General features: G+C 41.2%; 1 protein-coding gene across 1 annotated transcript; it reads right to left on the bottom strand.

Moving 5' to 3' along the window:
• Positions 1 to 8,283: 8,283 nt before the first annotated feature.
• Positions 8,284 to 12,741, bottom strand: LOC121597140 (serine/threonine-protein kinase fused). Its single transcript, XM_041922695.1, has 5 exons — positions 12,727 to 12,741; positions 9,825 to 11,884; positions 9,608 to 9,737; positions 8,654 to 9,540; positions 8,284 to 8,441 (listed from the first exon to the last, which is right to left on the bottom strand). Exons 1-4 carry the CDS (start codon positions 12,739 to 12,741, stop codon positions 9,487 to 9,489), a joined length of 2,259 nt encoding a protein of 752 aa, XP_041778629.1. The 3' UTR covers positions 8,284 to 8,441; positions 8,654 to 9,486.
• Between the last annotated feature and the right edge of the window lie 9,744 nt (positions 12,742 to 22,485).

Raw genomic sequence — 22,485 nt, forward strand, 5'->3', positions numbered from 1 at the left:
GCCCCAAATAGACCGTGCCGCCATACGTAGGACTGACTATCCTACTATGGGGGGAAATCAATAAGTCACTGAAAGCCAACCCCACAAGTGGGTTGGCAGGCCTCTTTGAACCTCTAGCAAAAGAAATTCGTACTGGTCTATCGCAGCTTAATGAATCGCAGAAGAGAACACCACTGAGCAGTCACCCTCCTGCCAAATTGCGCAGAGTTTTACCAGCCAAGAGATTATTCTCCGAGTTGGTCAGTGCTACAAACACTTACCCTGTTTTCTCGCTTGTCGACAAAAGAACAACAAACATAAAAAATAACAATATCAACAACAACATAGCCGTACCGTCACTTGCTGAGCACAACAATATTAACATCACAAATAACATCACTTCTAGCCTATTCTAGAAGTGGCTCGGAATCTATTTATGGCACGGATAACGATTCTCCAAACCTTCCAACCGTTCAAAACCGCTTTGTACCCAAAATGTGGCTTCATTTAGCTAACATTGCTCCTGGCACTTCCTGTGAACAAATCGTGGAATCTGTGAAACGAAGGCTGGCCACAACCGACGTCATTGCATTTAGCTTGATGGGCAAAAATTTCGACACCGATGTCGTTTAAGGTTCGCATCCCGGCTCATCTTCGTGAATCTGCGTTATCGTCTTCGGTTTGGCCTTCTAATCTACGTGTACGTGAATTTATACTACGTGATAACCGTCCAGCCTCATCCTATCCTTTGGCTTGTCTCACACCGATGAATGCACATGAAACCCCACTTCAAAGCATCAATGCAGTGCCAATTGATAATATTCCGAAACCGGCAGAGCAAACCATCAATGAAAAGCCAAATAGTTCATCACCTAGTAATGTACAACCAATAGAGCACGATATGGAGCATTCACCTATCCCAGCTGATCGTACGGCTCAAAACAATGACGTTCATCACGAACACAGCTCATGAAGCTTACGCACACAAGAAGCATCAGCCAGTCGCTATTCGCACACTAACACTTCACATGTAATGACCACGCACGCACTAACACAGCAACTCACTTGAGAATGTTTTCAGTTCGCGATATTAAAAACATTTCACATGCCAAACCGACTGACACTGCTTTGAAACCATGTGATATACATTTTCACTACCAAAATGTTAGAGGACTACGTACCAAACTCACAGAATTCGGATTGAACACATTTGACGCTAAATATCAGATAATAATACTCACCGAAACCTGGCTTGACAATTCAATTCTATCATCGCTACTGTTTGACCCGGGCTATTCGGTGTATAGATGTGATCGTAGCTTGTCTAATAGTATGCATACTCGTGGTGGTGGCGCACTGATCGCATGCTCATCCTTATTGAACACCCGTGAACTCACTCTACCTCGTAACTCACTTGAGCAAGTGTGGGTTACCGTTCGCCTATCATCTTGCACGATATTCATCGGGACTGTTTACATTCCTCCTAATCGAGCTAACGACACAGATACTCTTACATCTGTGATTGAAAGTGTAAGTGCAATAGTAAACCATGCAAAAACTAATGATCTTATATTTTTGTTTGGAGATTTTAATTTTTCGGCAGTATCGTAGTCACTATCACAACACACATTTGGTCACTCATCATCGTTCGCGCACTATGTGGCAAATTCATCATCTTCGGTCAGATCCCGGTTTTTGGATGAAATTAACGCTAGCGATCTTTATCAAATAAGCTGTATCAAAAACTCGCTTAATTGGCAGCTCGACTTAGTATTCGCAAATTTGATTGCCGCAACTTACTGCATCGATTTGCACCCCTGCCCAACACCACTAGTCTCTCCGGACCTGTATCATCCAGCCGTAGATTTAACGGTTCGAATTCCAAGCACAATGCCTAATCCTACACTGACTCAGGCAAGTAGACCTAGGATGAATTTTTATAAAACCAATTTTACTCGGCTTGATGAGCTCATAACCAATTTTAATAGCCAGTTCAGAATTAGCCAGTTTAATTCTGTTGATGAAGCTTTATCGATATTTATACGCTTTCTTTTATCCTCGTTTGATTCGTGTGTACCAATTATCACACCAAAGAGCGGCCCTGCTTGGTCTGACCGCCACCTAAAAAAACACAAAAGAGCTAAGGAAGCTGCATTAAAAAAAAACGAAGTACCGATCACCTGTTAACAAAAGCATATTAAATGAAACAACTCGCTTGTACCGTAGTTACAATAAAATACGCTACGGTGGCTACTTGTCTCGGTTGGAGAAGAATTTCATCAAAAGGCCCAAAGCTCTCTGGAGTTTTCGTAAGAAACACAATAATACAAATGTGACACCTAAATCGATTTACCACAAAGACCTACCTGGTTCAACTGCTTCAGATATTTGTGATATATTTGCGTGTAGATTCGAGGAGGCATACACAATCTCAACTGCTGACGACAATGTTATCACCAACGCTTTAATTAATACTCCTAATGATGTCATCGACCTTAATTTAACTAATATATCGCAATAATCTGTTCTAAATGTGCTCAAAGCAGTCAAGCCCAAAGCTAGTCCTGGCCCAGATGGTATTCCTTCTATCATTCTCAGCCGAAGCTGTGAGTCCATTGCGCCGATCTTAACCAATTTTTTTAATTTTTCACTGCAACAAGGAGAATTCCCCTCTATTTGGAAGAGTTCATGGATTGTCCCCATATTTAAAAAAGGTGACAAGGAAGATGCAGCCAACTATAGAGGCATAACATCGCTCAGTGCTGGGGTCAAAGTTTTTGAGAAAGTGATCCAAACAAGTTTACTCACGGCTTCATATCACTATATTAGCCCTCAACAACATGGTTTCGTTCCAAAGCGGTCGACGATTACTAACCTTGTTGACTTGTCATCACAATGTCTCCGTAACATGGATAGCAGGATGCAAACAGATGCAGTTTATATGGATTTAAAGGCTGCTTTGATAGCATCGATCACAACATCCTTTTAGCCAAGATGAATAAGTTGGGACTTGGGCGAAACTTAATATGCTGGTTAGAATCGTACCTTGTCAATCGATCGTATGCTGTATCTTTCCAACGGTGCCATTCAAGGTCTTTCATTGCATCATCTGGTGTGCCACAAGGTAGCAACCTGGGTCTACTACTGTTCGTACTGTTCATCAACGACCTATCGTATGTAGTACCAGCAGCGAATCATTTAATGTATGCAGCTGACATTAAAATCTAAATGACGATAAAAAATGACACAGACCACTCCGAGCTACAACAATACCTTCTCGATTTTCACCAATGGTGCAATCGAAACCGCCTGAGCCTTTGCATTGAAAAATGCCGAGTCATTTCATTCACACAAGCACGATAAATTAAGAACACCAGCTACACAGTTAACGGTTTACCAATAGAACGCACTAATGCTATGAAGGATCTCGGAGTCATACTTGATTCAAAGCTGTCATTTGACCAGCAAACGGAGGAGGTGATTACCTTGGCCACCTGGCAGTCAGTTACCACCTTATGAAACGCGACTTCAGCTTCTCGGACTGCAACCGCTCCATATCAGACGCCGTACCGCGCAACAACTGTTTGTGGCTGGTTTACTGCAAAGTAACATCGACTGTTCATCTCTGCTCCAGTAGTAAAACTTTTACGCGCCTGCTGTTCAGCTTCGCTCTCGTCCGTTACTTGCCCTGAACCGTAGTCGAACTGGATATGGATCTAGAGACCCCCTCAACTCCATGATTAGGGTGTTTAACGAAGTTCGTCATTTGTTTGATTTTGGAACCTCAGTGCAATCCTTTAAAAACTGCCTTAGAAGCGAATTATTAAGATGATCTTACTACTTATTTTAAACTAATATTAGACTTAATAACATTCACACGGATCCATTGTTATCCATTGAACGAGTAATAAACAATTAAACAATGACGGGCATGTTGTGGATACCTTCCCAAAAAAACAGGTACAGTGAGTATCTTACTGCTCACTTCGTTTATCGAACTATTGAAGCTAAATGTTTAAATATTTTTTCTCAGCGAATACGAATTTATGCACCCATTTTTCCTGTCTCGCAACCTACAATTGACTTCTGTTTCATTAAAATAACTGCCAAAGTTCTTCGCGGACCGTATGTTTGACATGTCTGATCTATATGATCATGTGGTCAATGACGCGGATATAATAATCAATACCAAAGTGGGTATAATATACTGGTGGGTTTATAGCTCTTCCCGCCAGGCCATATTGATAAACAGCTTTGAAATGTCCAGGAACGCTTTTACACTGTACCGTTTTACCAACACAACAACCCACCATCTGCGAGCGGTGATTGAATACAAGTTTTTATCTTCGTTTAGTATCAAAATAAGTTCAAGACAGTTGTAGTGTTCTATAATCGATATTCAGAAGTTTATGACGACACAAAGCAGTTCAAATGCACTCTGCTCAACAATATACAATAACATACTTACCCACACCATCTAGCCACCGTCCATCCATGTGGTAGCCCATTTCTATAGCTTTTCTACAGTAGAGTTGTCAAATCGTTCGGGATAAACCCACCGGTATATTAAACCCACTTTGATCAACATCATCGACCATTACTCAAATCTCACTTGCTGATTCTGATGGTCCACATTAGAGCTTAGTATTTAAACAATTATATCGCCGTTCTAGTTCTAACATTGCAAAATCATACAACAGTACAGAGGGGAAAGAAAGCTCTTAAAGCGAAGAAAGCTCCACTAACTGGGTATCCCACCTACAGATGGCGCCACGCATCCTTTTTTGCTATTTTTAGAATGCATCAGTCATTAATCGTCTGCTGAACGAAGTCTTTTTATATTCCTTTTACGTTAAGAGGTTGAGTCGTTTAGAACCCGTTTAGTTGTCGTTTAGTGGATTTATGGCACTCGGGACGGTACCTATTATAAGCGGATTGGAAGATACGCGGCTTTCTAAATTTGACAACTCTCTGAGCAAATTGCACTGATTTGACACATCAATTGTCAAGTGCAAAATAAATTCCCTTCTATTCGAATTTTACGATTATTCCATGATGTTCTAACATCCACGCAAACAATGAGAACCCAAAATTTGGCTTGTTCATACAGATGGGTACAGTATCGGACAGAAAGATAGGACCCTTGTTTTTTCAACGCAGCATGCACCCGTTGGGCCAGGTTTATTGTGGTTTGTATGTGTTTGTGTGTGCATGTGTGTGTGTGTGTGTGTGTGTGTGTGTGTGTGTGTGTGTGTGTTTGCATGTGTGTGTGTGTGTGTGTGTGTGTGTGTGTGTGTGTGTGTGTGTGTGTGTGTGTGTGTGTGTGTGTGTACATGTGTGTGTGTACATGTGTGTGTGTGTGTGTGTGTGTGTGTGTGTGTGTGTGTGTGTGTGTGTGTGTGTGTGTGTGTGTGTGTGTGTGTGTGTGTGTGTGTGTGTGTGTGTGTGTGTGTGTGTGTGTGTGTGTGTGTGTGTTTGTTTCACAAGTATGCCGTTTCGGATAGATTTGTTAGGAGTTTTTTTTTTATGTTTTGGGTAAGGTTTTTGATGTAATAAGCAGGACCACCGCCCTCGCGATCAGTGTTTTTTCGATATATTAACAATTTTACGGTCTTCTTTCGCCGTGGTCTTTTGAGGACGTCTGGTTGACTTGCGCGTTTCGGTTGTCCAAGCGCGTTTTGGTTGTCTAAGCACGTTTCGGTTGTCCGAAGCGCGTTTGCCACAAAAGTGCGCGATCGTTCCATTATGAACTCGATCGTTTTGCGCTTAATGCCAGCAGCAGCCAGTCGCTTTATCATATGGTGCTGATAATCGGTACAATGTTTACCTCGACCCATTGTTACTAACATTGCTTGCTTGGACCGTCAACAACGCGCTGGTTAAAAAGTTGGACACGGCTTATCCCGTGCTCAGCCTGCGTTCTGCTTCTACACGTGATGAATTACATCGTTGTAGAGCAGCGATAAAAGTGTATGGATAAAAACTATCTATGAGTAAGCGAGTGAGCGTCAACCCATTTCAATCGAGAACAGAATACTGCCGCGCTCATGAAACAAAACGCCCATTGAAAAGAACAAGTGCGCGCCAGCTCAATGCACGCACAAAGTTTCCTATGCACACACCAGCTTCAACGCAGAGATGCACGCTGGCCTTTCAATGTCGTGCACTGGAGAAACACCTGTGAGGGAATGCCGAGTTCATTGCTATTGTGCGCGTTTCCATTTCGCACCGCTGTCGCACATTCATGAAACAGCACACCTGCGTTCTCGTCCGAAGAACATTCGCTGCTATCGATGCAAACTTTAGCTTTTATCCAAGTGTGAACGCACGCTGTTTCACATGATAACACACATAATCAGAATGTTTTCAACGCAATATGAAACCATGTCCAGCAACGTTTCTTCAGACAAAAACCCGCGCACTCACACACACACACACACACACACACACACACACACACACACACACACACACACACACACACAAACCTGTCCAAACGGGTGCATGCTGCGTTGAAAACACTAGGGTCCTATCATTCTGTCCGATACTGTATGAGCAAGCTTGAGGAAGCAAGGAGAAACGCGTTGCGAAGAGAGTTCGCATTCTGTTTTACACGCGCGCTTCACTAACACCAATACAAATACCGTGCTTTGACGAGCCGTCTGGGAATGTGTGTATCTTCTTTCAGCGAGCTCAACAACTTGGAGCTGCTCGTCACATCGTGTTGTCTCGCTTACACTACAGCATCGAACCATCGTTCCGTGTGTCCCCCCTCCTACGCGTACAAAACCACCAGTACAGCGCGACGCTTTATCGGAGATGGTTGTGCGCGTCTTGTTTTAAGTCTCGCGCGCAGTGTTTGTGCGTTGGTGCTCATTTCGTTCAAAGTCTCGTGCGCTGGTGTGTTTTGGTAAAGTGTGAAGTGAATAAACAGTGTGCACAGACGCACATGCAGTGCGTGCATCGACAGGTAAGAATTTGCTGAACAGAGGCAACGCAGATTGTCGACAAGTTTCCCGCAGCCTGGCTCGACCCGGTACTTTACAGTATGACGCCATTCGTGAGTATGAAGGATTATAAATGTGTTGTGAAAGTGTACTTCATGTTGGAATAAAGTGTTTAATGAAAGAAAAATTACCGTTTTTGTGTTGGTTTTTGGAATAAGTGCGTATTTGCGATCGTGGCAATGCATGAAAGAAAACGAGAAACGAAAGAAACAAATATCTTTGGATGTGTTGGTAGCATGACTGGAAAGAACACGAACACATTGAGAACTGCAGAGCGCACCGTACGTTCCAGGTGGGGAGGGGAAGGGCTCGCGCGAGGGTGTAACTCATTCCTCCAAGAGTAACTGCTAACGGGGAACGGTACTCAAATCACTCAAAAAATACACTCATTTTGTCGGACGGGCAGCGCGACGCTTTGCCGGAGATGGTTGTGCGCGTTTTGTTCTAAGTTCCGCGCGCAGTGTTTGTGCGTTGGTGCGCATTTCGTGCAAAGTCTCGTGCGCCGGTGTGTTTTGGTGAAGTGTGAAGTGAACAAACAGTGTGCACAGACGCACATGCAGTGCGTGCATCGACAGGTTTGCTGAACAGAGGCAACGCAAATTGTCGACAACCCGCTTGGCAAAATGTCGCGCGACATACATGCTTGAAATCGATGCTTATTTACATTTTATTTCAAGCACCGTGAGTGTCACACTGTGAGCGCTGAGCACACCTCCCCTCATTCTCAATGCCGCGTTTTTGGTTAATCCTCACTCCCACCCTTTCTTTCCTTCTCCTCAATGGACACACCATTCCCGCGAGCGTAGGCCGACCAAAAAATTCCAGGAAATTCCGACAGTAAGCGTGCAGTTTTTTTTATTCACAGAGCTATTCGGGAATATTTCAATTCTTGATGGTGCGTCCTGGGCGAACAAAACGTTAGCTGCTTGCTCCACCAATGGTGCGTGCTATTGGAAGAAAAACACTTGCTGTTTGATACGTTTTCCTGAGGAATGAAAGATAAATCGAGCATTAGAATGGTGAACAAAACTACTACTATTTAAAACTTACCGATCACGAAGATATTTTAAGTTAAACGGCGACTCTGTATGCCCGATCCATCTGCTTTGATCTGTTATCAGGAGGTTTGGTAATGAAATAGCTACGTGTGATGGAAAATAATAGAAGAATAAACAAACATTGAAAGCAGTACGATTGTTAGAACACAAACATAATTTGGAAGATTCTTCTTCTTATGCATGCACTTACCCGTAGATCATGTAACAAAACAAACTGTATTTACGCCTGCGTTGACATCTTTCACGATTTAATTAACCACGTTTCTATTAACTATTCATAATTTTCGCTGCATCTTCCGGCACCGATCCTTCCCAAATGAACCTTGCATTCGTTCTGGCGATGAGTTTCGAACGTTCTCAACACAGCACGAGAGCGAAGAACACAAAGTATATGGCACTATGTGACAGTGTTAAACATATGGTCATAATAAAGTAAAATGGAATTTATTTTACTTCAAATGAGTTGATTTTATCCTAATTTACATTTCAAATATTGTTATCAGCCTAGTTGTAAACGTTTAAAATTTTGATGAAGTAAAAACATCATTAACAGAAAAATGAAACGACAATCGACGCATTTTGACCATATCGAATTATGATCGTCTTTACACATAGTGTCATCTCCTGCGCTTCAGGGTCTCACGCTCAGAGCAAAAATTCTCCCATCTTCGCAACGGTGGGAGCGATCGGTTGGAGGGTGGAGGGTTGGAGGAGTGCGAGTGTGTGTCTCATGCACACAGCGAAATTTTGGTCAACACCTCGATGGTGGGAGCGTTTTTCCATGGGATGGGGTAGTGGAGTGCGAGTGTGTCGCATGATTCTTTTAAAACTAAGGCCAGGGGTAGCGACAGGCATCAAAATGAGTTACTCTTTGCCAAACGGGCATGAAAGAAAGCGAGAAACAAAATAAATAACAAGCTTTTGATGTGTTGGTAGCATGGCTCGAAAGAAAACAAACACAACAGCAGCCGTATAGCGCACTGTCAGTTCCGGGTGGGGTGGGAGGAGGGCTCGCTGGAGGGTGTAACTCATTCCTCTAAGAGTAACTGCTAACGGATGACGGTACTCAAATCACCAAAAACAGACACCCATTTTGCCGGACGGGATTGTATACAAAAACATAAAAAAACATAATTTACTAGCTGAAACCTATCACTTCAAGCAAAACTATACCATTATCATTTTGAATTTTTAAGCTAGAAACTGAGGAACTCGGCTTACGCCAAAATTCGAGATACACGGTTTTTTGCGGCCGTTTTTGGTCCTCATTAATAGTGTATCTCATGGACCGCCTGTATTCGACAAACAACTTTCTCGACTTACACCTTCCTTCGAGACATTTTTTTTCTCATACAGAGCCGTATCTCGAGTTTCCTTAATAGTGGTGACAAATATTTTACGAGTTTACACATAAATTTTAAAATAGACTTAAATCAACACATTTAAGTGGCGACACAACTAAGATATTTTAATTCATCAATGGCAAGCATAGCCTCCTAAAAGATAAATGAAAAAATGCTTAAAGAACTATTCCTTTACAGACTGTTGTTGATTTCATATTACCTTTTTAACATATAAGTTTTCATCTAAAATAAGTTCTTCCAGGTTATGTTTGATATCGTTTGTCCAACGTTTCTGCAAAGCTAAGCAGCTGAATCTTGCCAATATACGTAGTAGCATGCAGGTTCGAAGTCTGTGAAAACATATATACAAAACCATTCACTAAAATATAAAAAAACTAAAAAATATAAAATATAACGAACTTTTCTAAATTTCTCACCGAAGTACAGCATTATCATGTTTCAACAGTGTCATAAAATTTACATTTTCATGAAATATTATTTGCTCAATTATTTCTGCATTTTCCGGAAGTTCCCGTAGCGCACAGTTCAAAAGAGCCAGTAATGAACAAACTAATCGAACGTACGCTTCATTCACGTGCACTACGGCAATTAAATTAACAAATAATTCTTTAGCCCCCAGAATTTCAATGGCATCGCAAAACTGGTTCAAAAATATATCTCCCATATGAATAAGATAACACATTAGATCATATACGGCTATTAAGGTTTTTATCTCGTCGTTATCTAATGCAGAAAGTTGACGAATGGAACAAATCGATTGTCTACTGGGTTTTATACCAGGTTGGCTTTCACTAGTGGAGCTGTCTTCATAATACAATTTGTTACATAAAAGTTTTGATGCATATACAAGATTTGGCACTAATTTCAGCTCGCCATAAACATTGACTATGTCTCTCAAAATCATTGGGGGCGTATTAATTGTTAATGGAAGGCTCAGCAAATGGGCCACATTTTCCACGACTTTTGCACTTGCTCGTCGATTTCGTAACGGAGCTACAATAATGCATACAAAATTTTGCTGCTTCAATGGTTCTAACTCTCCGTCGAATACTTCTTGTATTGAACGTTGCAAAAAAGCAAGCCATTCTTCATTTTCGATAGGAGGATTTTGTGATTCGTCGCAGGAGTCCCATCCTGGGAGCAGGCTTGGTGTGTTTTTTTCAATCCGTTTGTGTTCTTCTTCTTTTGCTGTTATAGAAATATAGGACATTCCAAACGCGATAGAATTACGATTAGATGCATGCAGTTCTGATTCAATACGCATTGAAAAATTGTCAATGCTTTGGCTTAATTTTCGCATCCCTAGTTCATGTGATCGTACATGTTGCTTAACATATTCTCTTGGTGTCTGAAGTTGCGAAAAGTCGATATTTGGAGCAGTAACTGATGCCAGTGGTAGTGACGGACTAAGTCTTATGATGGGAAAATTATCGTTAAAACAGTTAACAATGAGATTCGAATTTTCCAGCAATTGAATTTTCTTTACTTTTTGTTCGTCAGCAGTCATTTCATAGACACTTTTGCCATATACTGTTTCGTTTCGATTAGCTGCGTTTGATAATGAGCTAAAAAGGCAATTTTCTAACGGTACATTAGTGGTACAGTCGTCCGTATCTGTTTCTTGATATTCAAAATCGCTCTGAAGTATTACTTTAATGCTATCTTTAGAGGTAGTCAAATCTTCCTCATTGGATATATTTTGCCATATCTTAGTGCTTTCCATTATATTTGTCAATTGATTATTTTTTTCCCTTGATTGCGGTGCTGTAAGAGAATTCGTGAAGGGTGAATGAGGATCATTTTCATCTAAAGTTAAAATATGGCCTTTTACGAATGGATGTTGTAGAATTGTAGCCCAGCTCATACGCTTGCTGGGATCACGCTCAAGCAAACCTTGTATAAATGAAATACAATTGCTTGATAGATAACTCGGCCATTTGATGTACTGGTTGCGAATAAGTCGTACTAAATGTATCATCGAAGTAGAACTAAATGGTGGTTCACCGGCAAGCATCTCGTAGATAATACATCCTAATGACCACAAATCAGCGTGGTGATCGTATGGTTTTGCCTCCAAAAGCTCAGGGGCCATGTAAAGAGGTGTCCCTTTAAACGATGTCAGAACATGGGTACCCATTGTCATGTTTCGAGCGAATCCGAAATCACATAATTTTGCACACATTTTCCGGTCCAAAAGAATGTTTTGTGGTTTTAAATCACGATGCAGTATCCGATGTGAATGAAGGTAGTATAATGCAGATACAAGATTAAATGTGATACGTTGCGTTTTTTCCTCTTCTAGTGATCCAGCGCGTAGTAAACTATGCAAGTCTGTTTTAGCATATTCCGTTACGACTACAATTTCATTGTGTGTTTCGAATGAGTCCAGCATACGAATAATGTTTGGATGTTTAAGATTTCGCTGTATTTCACATTCTCCTCTTAGTCCTTTCAATTCTCGTCCGGAACGGCCGCGCTAGAATAAATTTAATAAAAAATAATGTATTAAAAGTGCAGTTTAAATTAAAAAATTTGAACGCTGAAAACGTCTGACTTCTACCTTAATCTACCAGGACTCAAAAATTATAGATTACAATTTATGAAAGAAAAAAAATAACACTGTACAAAGATACATAAGGTTATTCGGCCTTAGAATGCATGTCACCTTTTTGTCCTAATAAAGTGGTGCATCAGATTAATTATTTGGTTCTTAGCTAGCTATGTTGAGGCTGCTAGGTAGGTCATCAACGAAAAGCCCACCCTACAAACAACGAGAGCGCGATTTACAGGGTACGTATGTAGCGCGCTCAGAGAAGCAAGGCGAAACGGTGTGAAACACAAGGATGCGAGAGCACGTTTTGGTTTCTACACAGTTTTGGCTAACACAGTAACAAATGTGTAAATGTGCTCGTTCACTTTCCTTCAGCGCGCTCAGATTGATCTGCTCGCAGCGACGTGTTGGTATCGGTGTCTCGCTTGCACTGCTGAACCGAAAGATCCCCTGTGTGCTCTCGTTCTTGCTACCACACGAAATCGTCGGTACAGCTCAAGGATCGGCAGCGAGCGGCCGCTCGTGTGTTAGCCTAAGTCCTGGCCGCTTGGAGTAATAATTTTGTAAAGTGTTCAAGTGTTCAAGTGTTGTGCGTATTGAAATGAAGTTGCGCGAATGATTCGTAATTTATGTTATGTAGATCGCGCAGCCATAGTTACACCTGGAGACACCCGAAGGGTGATTCAAAGTCCCAGATTGACCAAGTTCTGATTGACGGAAGGCACTTCTCGGATATTATCGACGTTAAAACGTATTGAGGCGCGAACTTCGACTCGGACCATTTCCTGGTCATGGTAAAGCTGCGCCAGAAACTCTCCGTGGTTAACAACCAACGGAGTCAGGCCACCCCAAGGCTCAACCTGGATCGGTTGAAGTGTGCTGATGTGGCGGAGGGGTATGCGACAGCGCTCGAGGAAGCGCTACCGGCCGACAACAACATAGCCGCGATGCCCCTCGCAGACCACTGGCGTATGGTGGAATGAGCCATCAGCACTGCAGCCGAACACAAGATCGTCCGCTTACCACGTAGAGAGAAAAAGGAATGGTTCGACAAAGAGTGCAGACGAGAAGAATGCAGCGCACGCCCGCATGCTACGGGAAGAAACCCGTCAGAACGAGGAGATCTACAGACGACTGAGGAAACAGCAAATCCTGCTCTTCCAGGCCAAGCAGCGCCGTTTTGAAGAGTCAGACGAACAGCTGTTGGAGCAGCTTTCTCAGTGTGGGGACACCCGCTTGTTCTACAGGAGATTGAAGGAGGCACGAAGCGGGTTTGCTCCTAAAACCGCAATGTGCCGGGATGCAGAAGGAAATCTCCTGACGGACGAGCGGGAGGTGATCGAAAGGTGTAGGTGCTACTACGAAGGAGATCCGAATGGAGCAGAGGCAGGAGAGGCTGGCGCAAATGGCAGAACAAGGCAATCATCACAGCAGCAGCACAGCAGTAACAACAGCGACAGCATCGGTGCAGACGACGAGGTACCCCCGCCATCTCTGGATGAGATTGTCAGCGCCATCAAGCAGCTTAAGAGCAATAAGTCTGCCGGCAGCGATGGTCTGGCGACCGAGCTCTTCAAGATCGGGCCGGAGAGGCTTACCGTCGAAATGCATGGGCAGATCGTGAAAGTCTGGGAACAGGAGGAACTACCGGAGGAATGGAAGCTGGGTGTTTTTCACCCAGTCTACAAAAAGGGCCACAGGCCACATTGTGCGAATTTCCGAGCCATCACAGTCCTGAATGCCGCCTACAAGATCCTGTCCCAGATCCTGTTCTGCAGACTTGCGCCCCTTGCTACAAATTTTGTCGGCAGCCACCAAGCTGGGTTTGTTGGAGGCAAATCCACCACCGACCAAATTTTCACTCTACGGCATATCCTCCAGAAGTGCCGAAGGCGCCCGATCCCAACGCACCACCTGTTCATCGACTTCAAGGCGGCCTACGACACCATAGCCGGAAGGAGCTAGGGAGCATCATGCAGCGGTACCACTTCCTTGGGAAGTTGATCCGGCTGTTAGAGGCCACCATGAAAGGGGTGCAGTGCAAGGTGAGAGTATCGAACTTGACGTGGGAATCGTTCGAATCTCACAGGGGTCTTAAGGCAAGGTGACGGACTCTCTTGTCTGCTCTTCAACATCGCCCTGGAAGGTGTCATTCGAGGCGCGGGGCTGGACAACGGCATCCGTGGTACGATCCTCTACCGGTCTCTCCAATTTCTTGGCTTCGCGGATGACATCGACATCATCGGCAGGACAACAGCGAAGGTGTGTCCCGACTCAAACGCGAAGCAGCAAAAATTGGATTGAGAATCAGTGCGACAAAGACGAAATACCTGCTTGCCGGTGACTCAGACCATCTGGGAAGCAGTGTATTAGTTGACGGCGACAGTCTCGAGGTGGTAAAGGACCTTTGTGATCTCGGGACGGTCGTTACTTCGGACAACGACATCAGCAGCGAAATCCGGAGACGCATTGTTCAGGGGAATCGTGCATACTATTGGCTTCACCGACTGCTGAGATCCAGAAGACTTCGAGCCCACACGAAATTTGAGATATATCACACATTGATTCGCACGGTGGTCATCTACGGACACGAATCCTGGATCATCCAAGCGGAGGATGCAAACGCTCTCGGCGTGTTTGACCGACGCATCCTCCGGACGATCTTTGGGGGTGTGTTCGAGCATGGAGCGCGGAGGAGAAAGATGAACCACGAGCTTGCTGAACTGTACGGCGAACCGAGCATCCTGACGGTGGCGAAAGCTGGCAGGATACGATGACATGTCATGAGGTTGCCAGACTCATGCCTCACCAAAAAGGTGTTCGACAGCGATCCCCAGTTCAACATAAGGCGCAGGGGAGCACCTCACACATCCTGGAGAATTGTTGTTGACTGGGCCACGTCGCATCAACGTGCTCTATCATGAGCAGGCCAACAAGAAAGAAAGAGAGAGAGATCGCGCAGCTTCATTTCATACTTTTTTTACAGTTATCAACGTGTGCAACAGGATCTACGCATAGTCGGCCACTTCAACCTTTGCACCGAAGGAGCGATCGATTTTATAAGTTAAATATTGTGTGTCAACGTACCGAAGTGTGTAAAATCATGTAATCTAAATTTGTAAAAGTTTCAATAAAGTGATGAAAAAAGAAATATCTAAGCGTGTTTGTGTTTTTGTTTAGCTTTAGATAACAAAAAATAAGCAGCGAGTGTGTGCGATCGCTGAACGAAAGAAACGCACACAGCGCAACACGAAAGAAACAAACACAAACACACGAAAGGATGCTCGCGCATGGTAGCGAGTATTAAGAGAGCGCACCGTATATTTAGGCGGGAGAGTACCCGCTGTGCAAAGCGACGGAAGAAATCATGGCCTTCCGCGAATTTTCTCATGCCTTCTTTTTCGCTCCTACGGCAAATTTTTCAAGCAGCTCAATTTGTCAAGGTTTGGATGTGTTAGTGCGCCAGAAGGCCAATCGTCAGCCGTCGTACGTGCTTTTTCTATCCATAGCACTATCTCTTTCTCGCGTGTGGTCAATGTTCGCGAGCTGTTGTGGTGCTTAAAAACCCATTAGCAAACATTGCAGAGATGAAGTTGAATTTTCATAAATCAAACCAAAAAAGCGCAATGAATTTAAATCTGAGATTGCGCATCGATTATTGATACGGTTAGTTCCGCCGTCGTTGCGGCTTCTATCTCCTCGATAGTATCAAAACGGTGTCCCCGAAGCGGCCATTTTAGCTTGTTGAACAGTCTAGAAGTCGGCTGGTGCCAAATCCGGCGAATATGGCGGTTGTGGAACAATATGGGTGCCAGTTTTTGCGAAAAACTTCCTCAAAATGATGGCCGTTTGGGAGGGCGCATTATTGTGGTGCCAAAACCTGCAGTTGTTTTTCCACAAATCCGGCCGCTTTTGCCGGATGGACTTCCGCAACCGCCGCATTGCGCTTAGATAGTACTCTTTGTTCACAGTTTGGCCCTTCGGGAGAAATTCCTTGTGCACCACCCCACGGTAATCAAAGAATACCGTCAGCATCACCTTGATTTTCGACCGGCTTTGGCGACCGTCCGTCCGGAGAGATCATCCACCTCGACCGACGACAAAAACACTTGACGCAGCTCCGAAAACAAATTGTCACTCCTAGGCGAGATGATGTATTGACTTGAAACTTGGCAGATCTGTCAAAAACATACATATTGACAAACGACAAATAAAGTCCCGAGTCCCAAGTGTATGTGGTCATATGTATGTGGTGTATTGTGTAGCATATCTGCTATACAGAACATATTGTAATACACACTATCAGCCATAGACACATAGTAACACACTTTGGAAAGCCAAATCACACCATTGCAACACATCCATTATAAAACACTCAGCAAATCAGATCATACCATACACACCCGGAAGAGCTCAGGCCACACCGTTCATATAAAAACAATTGTGACACACTTAACAGAACCAACCGAAACGTACAACATAAGCAGGAACAGTTTATGCATTATAACCCAAAGCAGGAACATTTTATGCATTATAACCCAAAGCAGGAACAGTATAAGCATTAAACCCAAAACAGGAACTTAGTGACAAGAACCATCATTCTTGTCAACAAAAGACAAACGTAACTAGCTTAGTGAAAACAATAACTTTCCAACATACAACCCGGAACTAAATGTGAGAAACCCTTAACTTCTTTTGAGTATAAATAAAACCAACTCCGATCATGGCAGGTCAGATTCGTTCGGACTGTCAGGATAGGACTATGCCCATCCTACATCTATCGAGTTCTCATTTAAAGAGTTTAGATATGTCCCCCTGCCCAAGGTAAGGCCTCTAAACTCCAACGTTTCCAGTAAGGGAAACCTCCTAAAGGTTTCTATGATCGCCTGGACGATCAAGGGTCGAACGTCCGCTTCAAAACAGTATCCACCTCAGTTCTACTTAATTCGGCAAACGATGACGAAGGCCACCTGACCAACGCGAGTTCAAAGTTACTACATAGCAACCGTCCCAAAATCGAATATACCGTGACTATCCCAAAACATACCACATGGCAACCGTAACAGTCATCAAACACATTACATGGCGACCGTGACCTTAATCTGCAATCGGCGGGCAGAAGTATAAACAAATTATTTGTGATACGTACAACGGTAACGTACAGCAGTGTCATGCTCAAATAGTGTAAAAAAAAGTGCGTTTTTGACCATAACCGGTATACGACGGATAAAAGTGTCAAATGTGCAAATTTGTATTGAACAACGCAGCTGGCACAAGTGACCCATATAAAAAAAAACAATCGCTATGAATGAGCGACCAAAAGCAAACACAGTGTGGTGTACAAAATGACAACTCATCGAAAATATAAGTGATGAACCGTTTGAAGGGCGAAAAAAGTGTGATATAAAGCAATTATGTAAAAAAAAAGTGTTTTGACAACCTTCCTCAACGTGCAAAAATGCAACAACATTATGAATAAACCCTTAAGCGATCAGTTTGCAAATTAGAGCTACCTTGAAGTGAGGAACATCGCATCGACCCCAAAACTAAAGTAAACGGAAATAATGATGTTATGAGTAATGAGAAGCAGTGCAGTGAAACCATAAGCAATACCTATGTAGAAGTGATGTTCATTTGAAAGGTGATAGAATGAATGACGAGACTACGGTATACGAGATGTGACTAGTGTGATTGAATGGAACAACCGTTCCCAACGTGGAAGACGAAAAGACAAGGCGAGATCACTGCCTAATCTGGATCGGCAGACGAGAATGGACAAGTCTCCCAACCGTAAATATGCAATTTTACTGATGAGGCTGCATAAATATGCAAAAACTATTCGAGAAAATAGAAATATTAGATAGAATTTATGATCAGGTGAAACAGCTGAACAGATGTTATAGGCTTTGCGCGTTAACAACATTAAGGGATAATACTAAGGAAATATACGACGAAATACAAGAACTCCTACGAAAGCACGAATCGTCTATTAAAGATGAAATATTAACAAAGCTAGTTAAGAAGAGTAGATACGTATACTACGAAATAAATAAGTGCATAAAAATACACTTCGAGAGACATCCAGATTCGTTAAATACGACATTATCAGAGAACCAATTTGACATAACAATAGAAACGAAACCTGACAAAATGGCTGACATTATGGAATTGATTAAAATCACCACTTCTCTCATATCAAAGTATGATGGTAATGAGAAGGATTTGAAAGGTGTGGTGTCAAACTTAAATGTATTAAAGAAAATAGTAAAGCCAGAAAATAAAGAAACAGTAATACAACTGGTACTAGGACGTCTAACAGGAAAAGTACGAATTGTAGTAGGGGAAGCCCCAACTTCAATTGAAGATATAGTTAGCAAATTACAAGACAGGTGCAGCATAAAGGTAACACCAGAGATCGTAGTATCAAAAATGGACAATACTAAACAGACTGGAACGATAGAAGATTTTGGAAGCGTTATTGAAAAATTAACGCAACAACTAGAAGAGGCATACATTGCAGAAGAGATAGCGCCAGAAGTAGCTAGAAAAAAGGCAACTAAATCAGGAATCAGTGCATTGAGTTATGGACTTAAAGATGGCGAGACCAAAATTATAATGAGATCAAGTAAATTCGAAACCTTGCATGAAGCAATAGAGCAAGCTGTAAAGTTGGAGCTAGAAGATAGAACGAAAAAGGGAAAGAATGATCAGACAAAGATCCTATATTCAAACGCTACCAGGAACAATAGAGGGTATGGAAACAACTACCAAGGAAGGAACAAATTCAACAAATTCTCAAATAATAATAGATATCAGACACAAATCCCACCCAGGTTCCCACCCGCAAGATATGGACAGAACAACAACAGAAATAATAATAACTTCAGATATAACAACAATAACACTAACAACAACAGAAATCAGCATGCAAATCGACAAAATTATTCCAACAGAAACCAGTACGTACAATCAAATAGAAATAATAGCAATTGGCAAAATAATCGAGCGCCTATTCATAACACAGTAACAGCCGAAGAACAGAATAATTTTTTAGGCCACTCTCAAGTATCAGAAAATACCCTATACTAACCATAAACACTGATGCAGATAATTTTGTTAAAGTAAAAATAGAAATTACAAAGGAAATCTATAGCACACTCATCATAGATACAGGAGCAACCGTATCCGTACTTAAAGCTAGTAAATTAAAACCAGGTTGCAAGATCAATACATCTAAAAAATTAACTTTGATAAGCTCTAGTGACCATGAATCAGAGACTTTAGGTACTGCTATGACAACAATTCACTTTGGCGATTATTCCATTATACACGAATTTCATATAATAGAAGACGTAGAATCCATTTTTTCTGACGGACTGTTAGGAAAAGACTTTATAAAGCACAGATGTATTGTTGATTATGTTAATTGGATGATATACTTCTCATCTGATAACGGATTGATTTCACATCCAATAGAAGACAATGTAAATGGAAATTATATTTTACCAAAACGAAGTGAAGTAGTTCGAAAAATAACCATACCAAACTTGACAGAAGATTCAATCATCTTATCACAAGAAATCCAACCAGGGGTATTTTGCGGAAACACAATAGTCTCAAAACGTAATCAGTATATCAAATTCATTAATACCACGGATAAAGATGTTTCTTTTAACATAAATCTTATACACCAGAAGATGAACCATTAAGAGAGTATGAGCAATTACAGAAGAAGCTTGACTCATCTAAGGAACGAATTCAGAAAATTCATAACAAAATCCATATAGAAAATATTCCACAAATAGCAAGAGAAGAGTTAGAAAACCTTATCACAAAATTCTCGGATATATTTTGTTTAGAAGATGAACCGGTCTCTACTAACAATTTTTATACCCAGGAAATTTCATTAAAAGATAATATTCCTTCTTATATACCAAATTATAAACAAATACATTCACAAACAGAGGAAATGCAATCACAGGTAGAAAAGATGTTGAAAAATAACATTATTGAACATTCTGTTTCGTCATATAATTCATCGATACTATTAGTACCAAAGAAATCAGTTGAAGGCAAGAAGAAATGGCGTTTAGTAGTGGATTTTCGGCAATTGAACAAGAAAATTTTACCAGACAAATTCCCTTTACCTCGCATAGACACGATACTAGATCAGCTAGGAAGAGCCAAATATTTCAGCACATTGGATTTGATGTCAGGGTTCCATCAAATCAAACTTGATAAAAATTCGAGAAAATACACAGCTTTTTCGACACCTACAGGCCACTATCAGTTTACAAGAATGCCATTTGGACTCAACATTAGCCCAAACAGCTTTCAAAGGATGATGGCTATCGCTATGGCTGGTTTAACACCAGAGCTAGCATTTGTATATATAGATGATATTATAGTTACTGGATGCAGTGCACGGCATCATATCAGTAATTTAGGTAAAGTTTTTGATAGGCTAAGAAAATATAACCTTAAACTAAATGCAGAAAAATGTTGTTTCTTCAAAACAGAAGTAACGTACTTAGGTCATAAAATAACAGATAAAGGAATTTATCCAGACGACGCGAAGTTTGACACAATTAAAAACTTCCCGATTCCTACTAATGCTGATGAAGCAAGACGTTTTGTCGCATTTTGTAATTATTATCGTAAATTTGTACAGAATTTTGCTAAGATAGCTAAACCTATTAATAATTTGATTAAGAAAAATGTTAAGTTTGCATGGACTTCAGAATGTCAAGCAGCTTTCGATACATTGAAACAAAGCTTACTCTCACCCACAATTTTACAATATCCAGATTTTAAAAAACAATTCATAATTACGACAGACGCATCGGATATGGCATGTGGTGCAGTGTTATCACAAATAACAGATGGAAACGATTTACCAGTCGCGTTTGCGAGTAAAAGTTTTACACCAGGGGAAAAGAATAAGCCAATTATCGAGAAAGAGCTTACAGCTATACATTGGGCAATTAATTATTTTAAACCTTATGTATATGGACAAAAATTTATAGTTAGAACAGATCATAGACCACTAGCTTACTTATTTGGTATGAAAAATCCTACTTCTAAGCTTACTAGAATGAGGCTAGATTTAGAAGAATTTGACTTTGAAATAGAATATTTAGCAGGTAAAGCTAAATGTTGCGGCAGACGCACTATCAAGAGTAATCCTTAACTCGGATGACCTAAAGGCATCAATACCAAAATCCAAAACGATTTTAATGGTTAATACGAGAGCCATGGTTGAGAAAAATAACGTGAAAACTGATCCAAACAAAGATAAACCAATCGCAACAACAGGGACTGATCACCCCGCGATGTGGAAAACAGATAGACCTTCAGAAGTGAGAAAAGTATTGAAAATATGTACGCAGAAAAATAAGAACAACGTTGAATTCATTATATACAACCATTCATATGGTAAAGCACTAGGAAAATTTCTTTTGAGAAAAGATGTAAATGGAAGTCAAGCATTAGAGTTTGCTCTTCTAAGAATGTGCAAAATCGCGAAACAATATGGAAGAAACAAGCTAGCATGGTCAGAAGAAGACCACTTATTCAAAGAATATTCCCAACAAACTATTAAGGAAATCGCCAATAGAGCCATTACCAAGTTTGAAATAATCCTGTTTACTCCAACTAGATGGATAACAACAGAGAAAGATAGGCTGAGAATAATTTCAGATTATCATATGACCCCTTCGGGAGGACATATAGGCCAGTACTGTACCAGAAAATAAGGGAAAAATACAAATGGAAAAATATGAAAGATGATATCAAGAAATACGTACGAAATTGTAAGGCATGCATAGTTAATAAGACGATTAGACATACTAAGGAAGACACAGTTGTAACTACAACTCCGACAAAACCATTTAACATAATTTCAATCGACACAGTAGGACCTCTAACAAAAACTAACAAAAACAACAGGTATGCAATAACCATACAATGTGACTTAACGAAATACATCGTAGTAATACCTATCCATAACAAAGAAGCAAATACTATAGCAAGAGCATTGGTAGAAAACTTTATTCTTACATTTGGAACATTTATCGAATTAAAATCAGATCAAGGACTAGAATATAACAATGAAATATTACACAAAATCTCAGAAATCTTAAAAATCAAACAGACGTTTAGCACAGCTTACCACCCAGACAATAGGATCATTAGAAAGAAATCATAGATGTCTAAACGAATACCTAAGAAGTTATACAAACGAACATCATGATGACTGGGATGATTGGACAAAATTTTACGAATTTGTTTACAATACAACAGAACACACAGACACAAACTACACACCATACGAACTGGTATTCGGAAGAAAAGCGAATTTACCACAAGATATATTCAAAACAAAAATAGAACCAGTTTATAATATTGACCAATATTATTTCGAAATGAAATATAAACTCCAAAAATCAAACGAAATAGCTAGAGAAAATTTGATAAAAGCAAAGAATAGAAGACAGCACATCTTAAATAAAGATACAGTACCACTC

Source organism: Anopheles merus, chromosome X, assembly GCF_017562075.2.
Source record: "Anopheles merus strain MAF chromosome X, AmerM5.1, whole genome shotgun sequence".
Classification (NCBI taxonomy): Eukaryota; Metazoa; Arthropoda; class Insecta; order Diptera; family Culicidae; genus Anopheles; species Anopheles merus.

What these genes read in the sequence shown, in the direction of transcription:
- LOC121597140 (XM_041922695.1), bottom strand. An exon ending in CATGATAATGCTGTACTTCG is followed by an intron (nt 9,738 to 9,824) that starts GTGAGAAATTTA and finishes ATGTTTTCACAG; the next exon opens with ACTTCGAACCTGCATGCTAC. An exon ending in AAAACTTATATGTTAAAAAG is followed by an intron (nt 9,541 to 9,607) that starts GTAATATGAAAT and finishes TTTATCTTTTAG; the next exon opens with GAGGCTATGCTTGCCATTGA.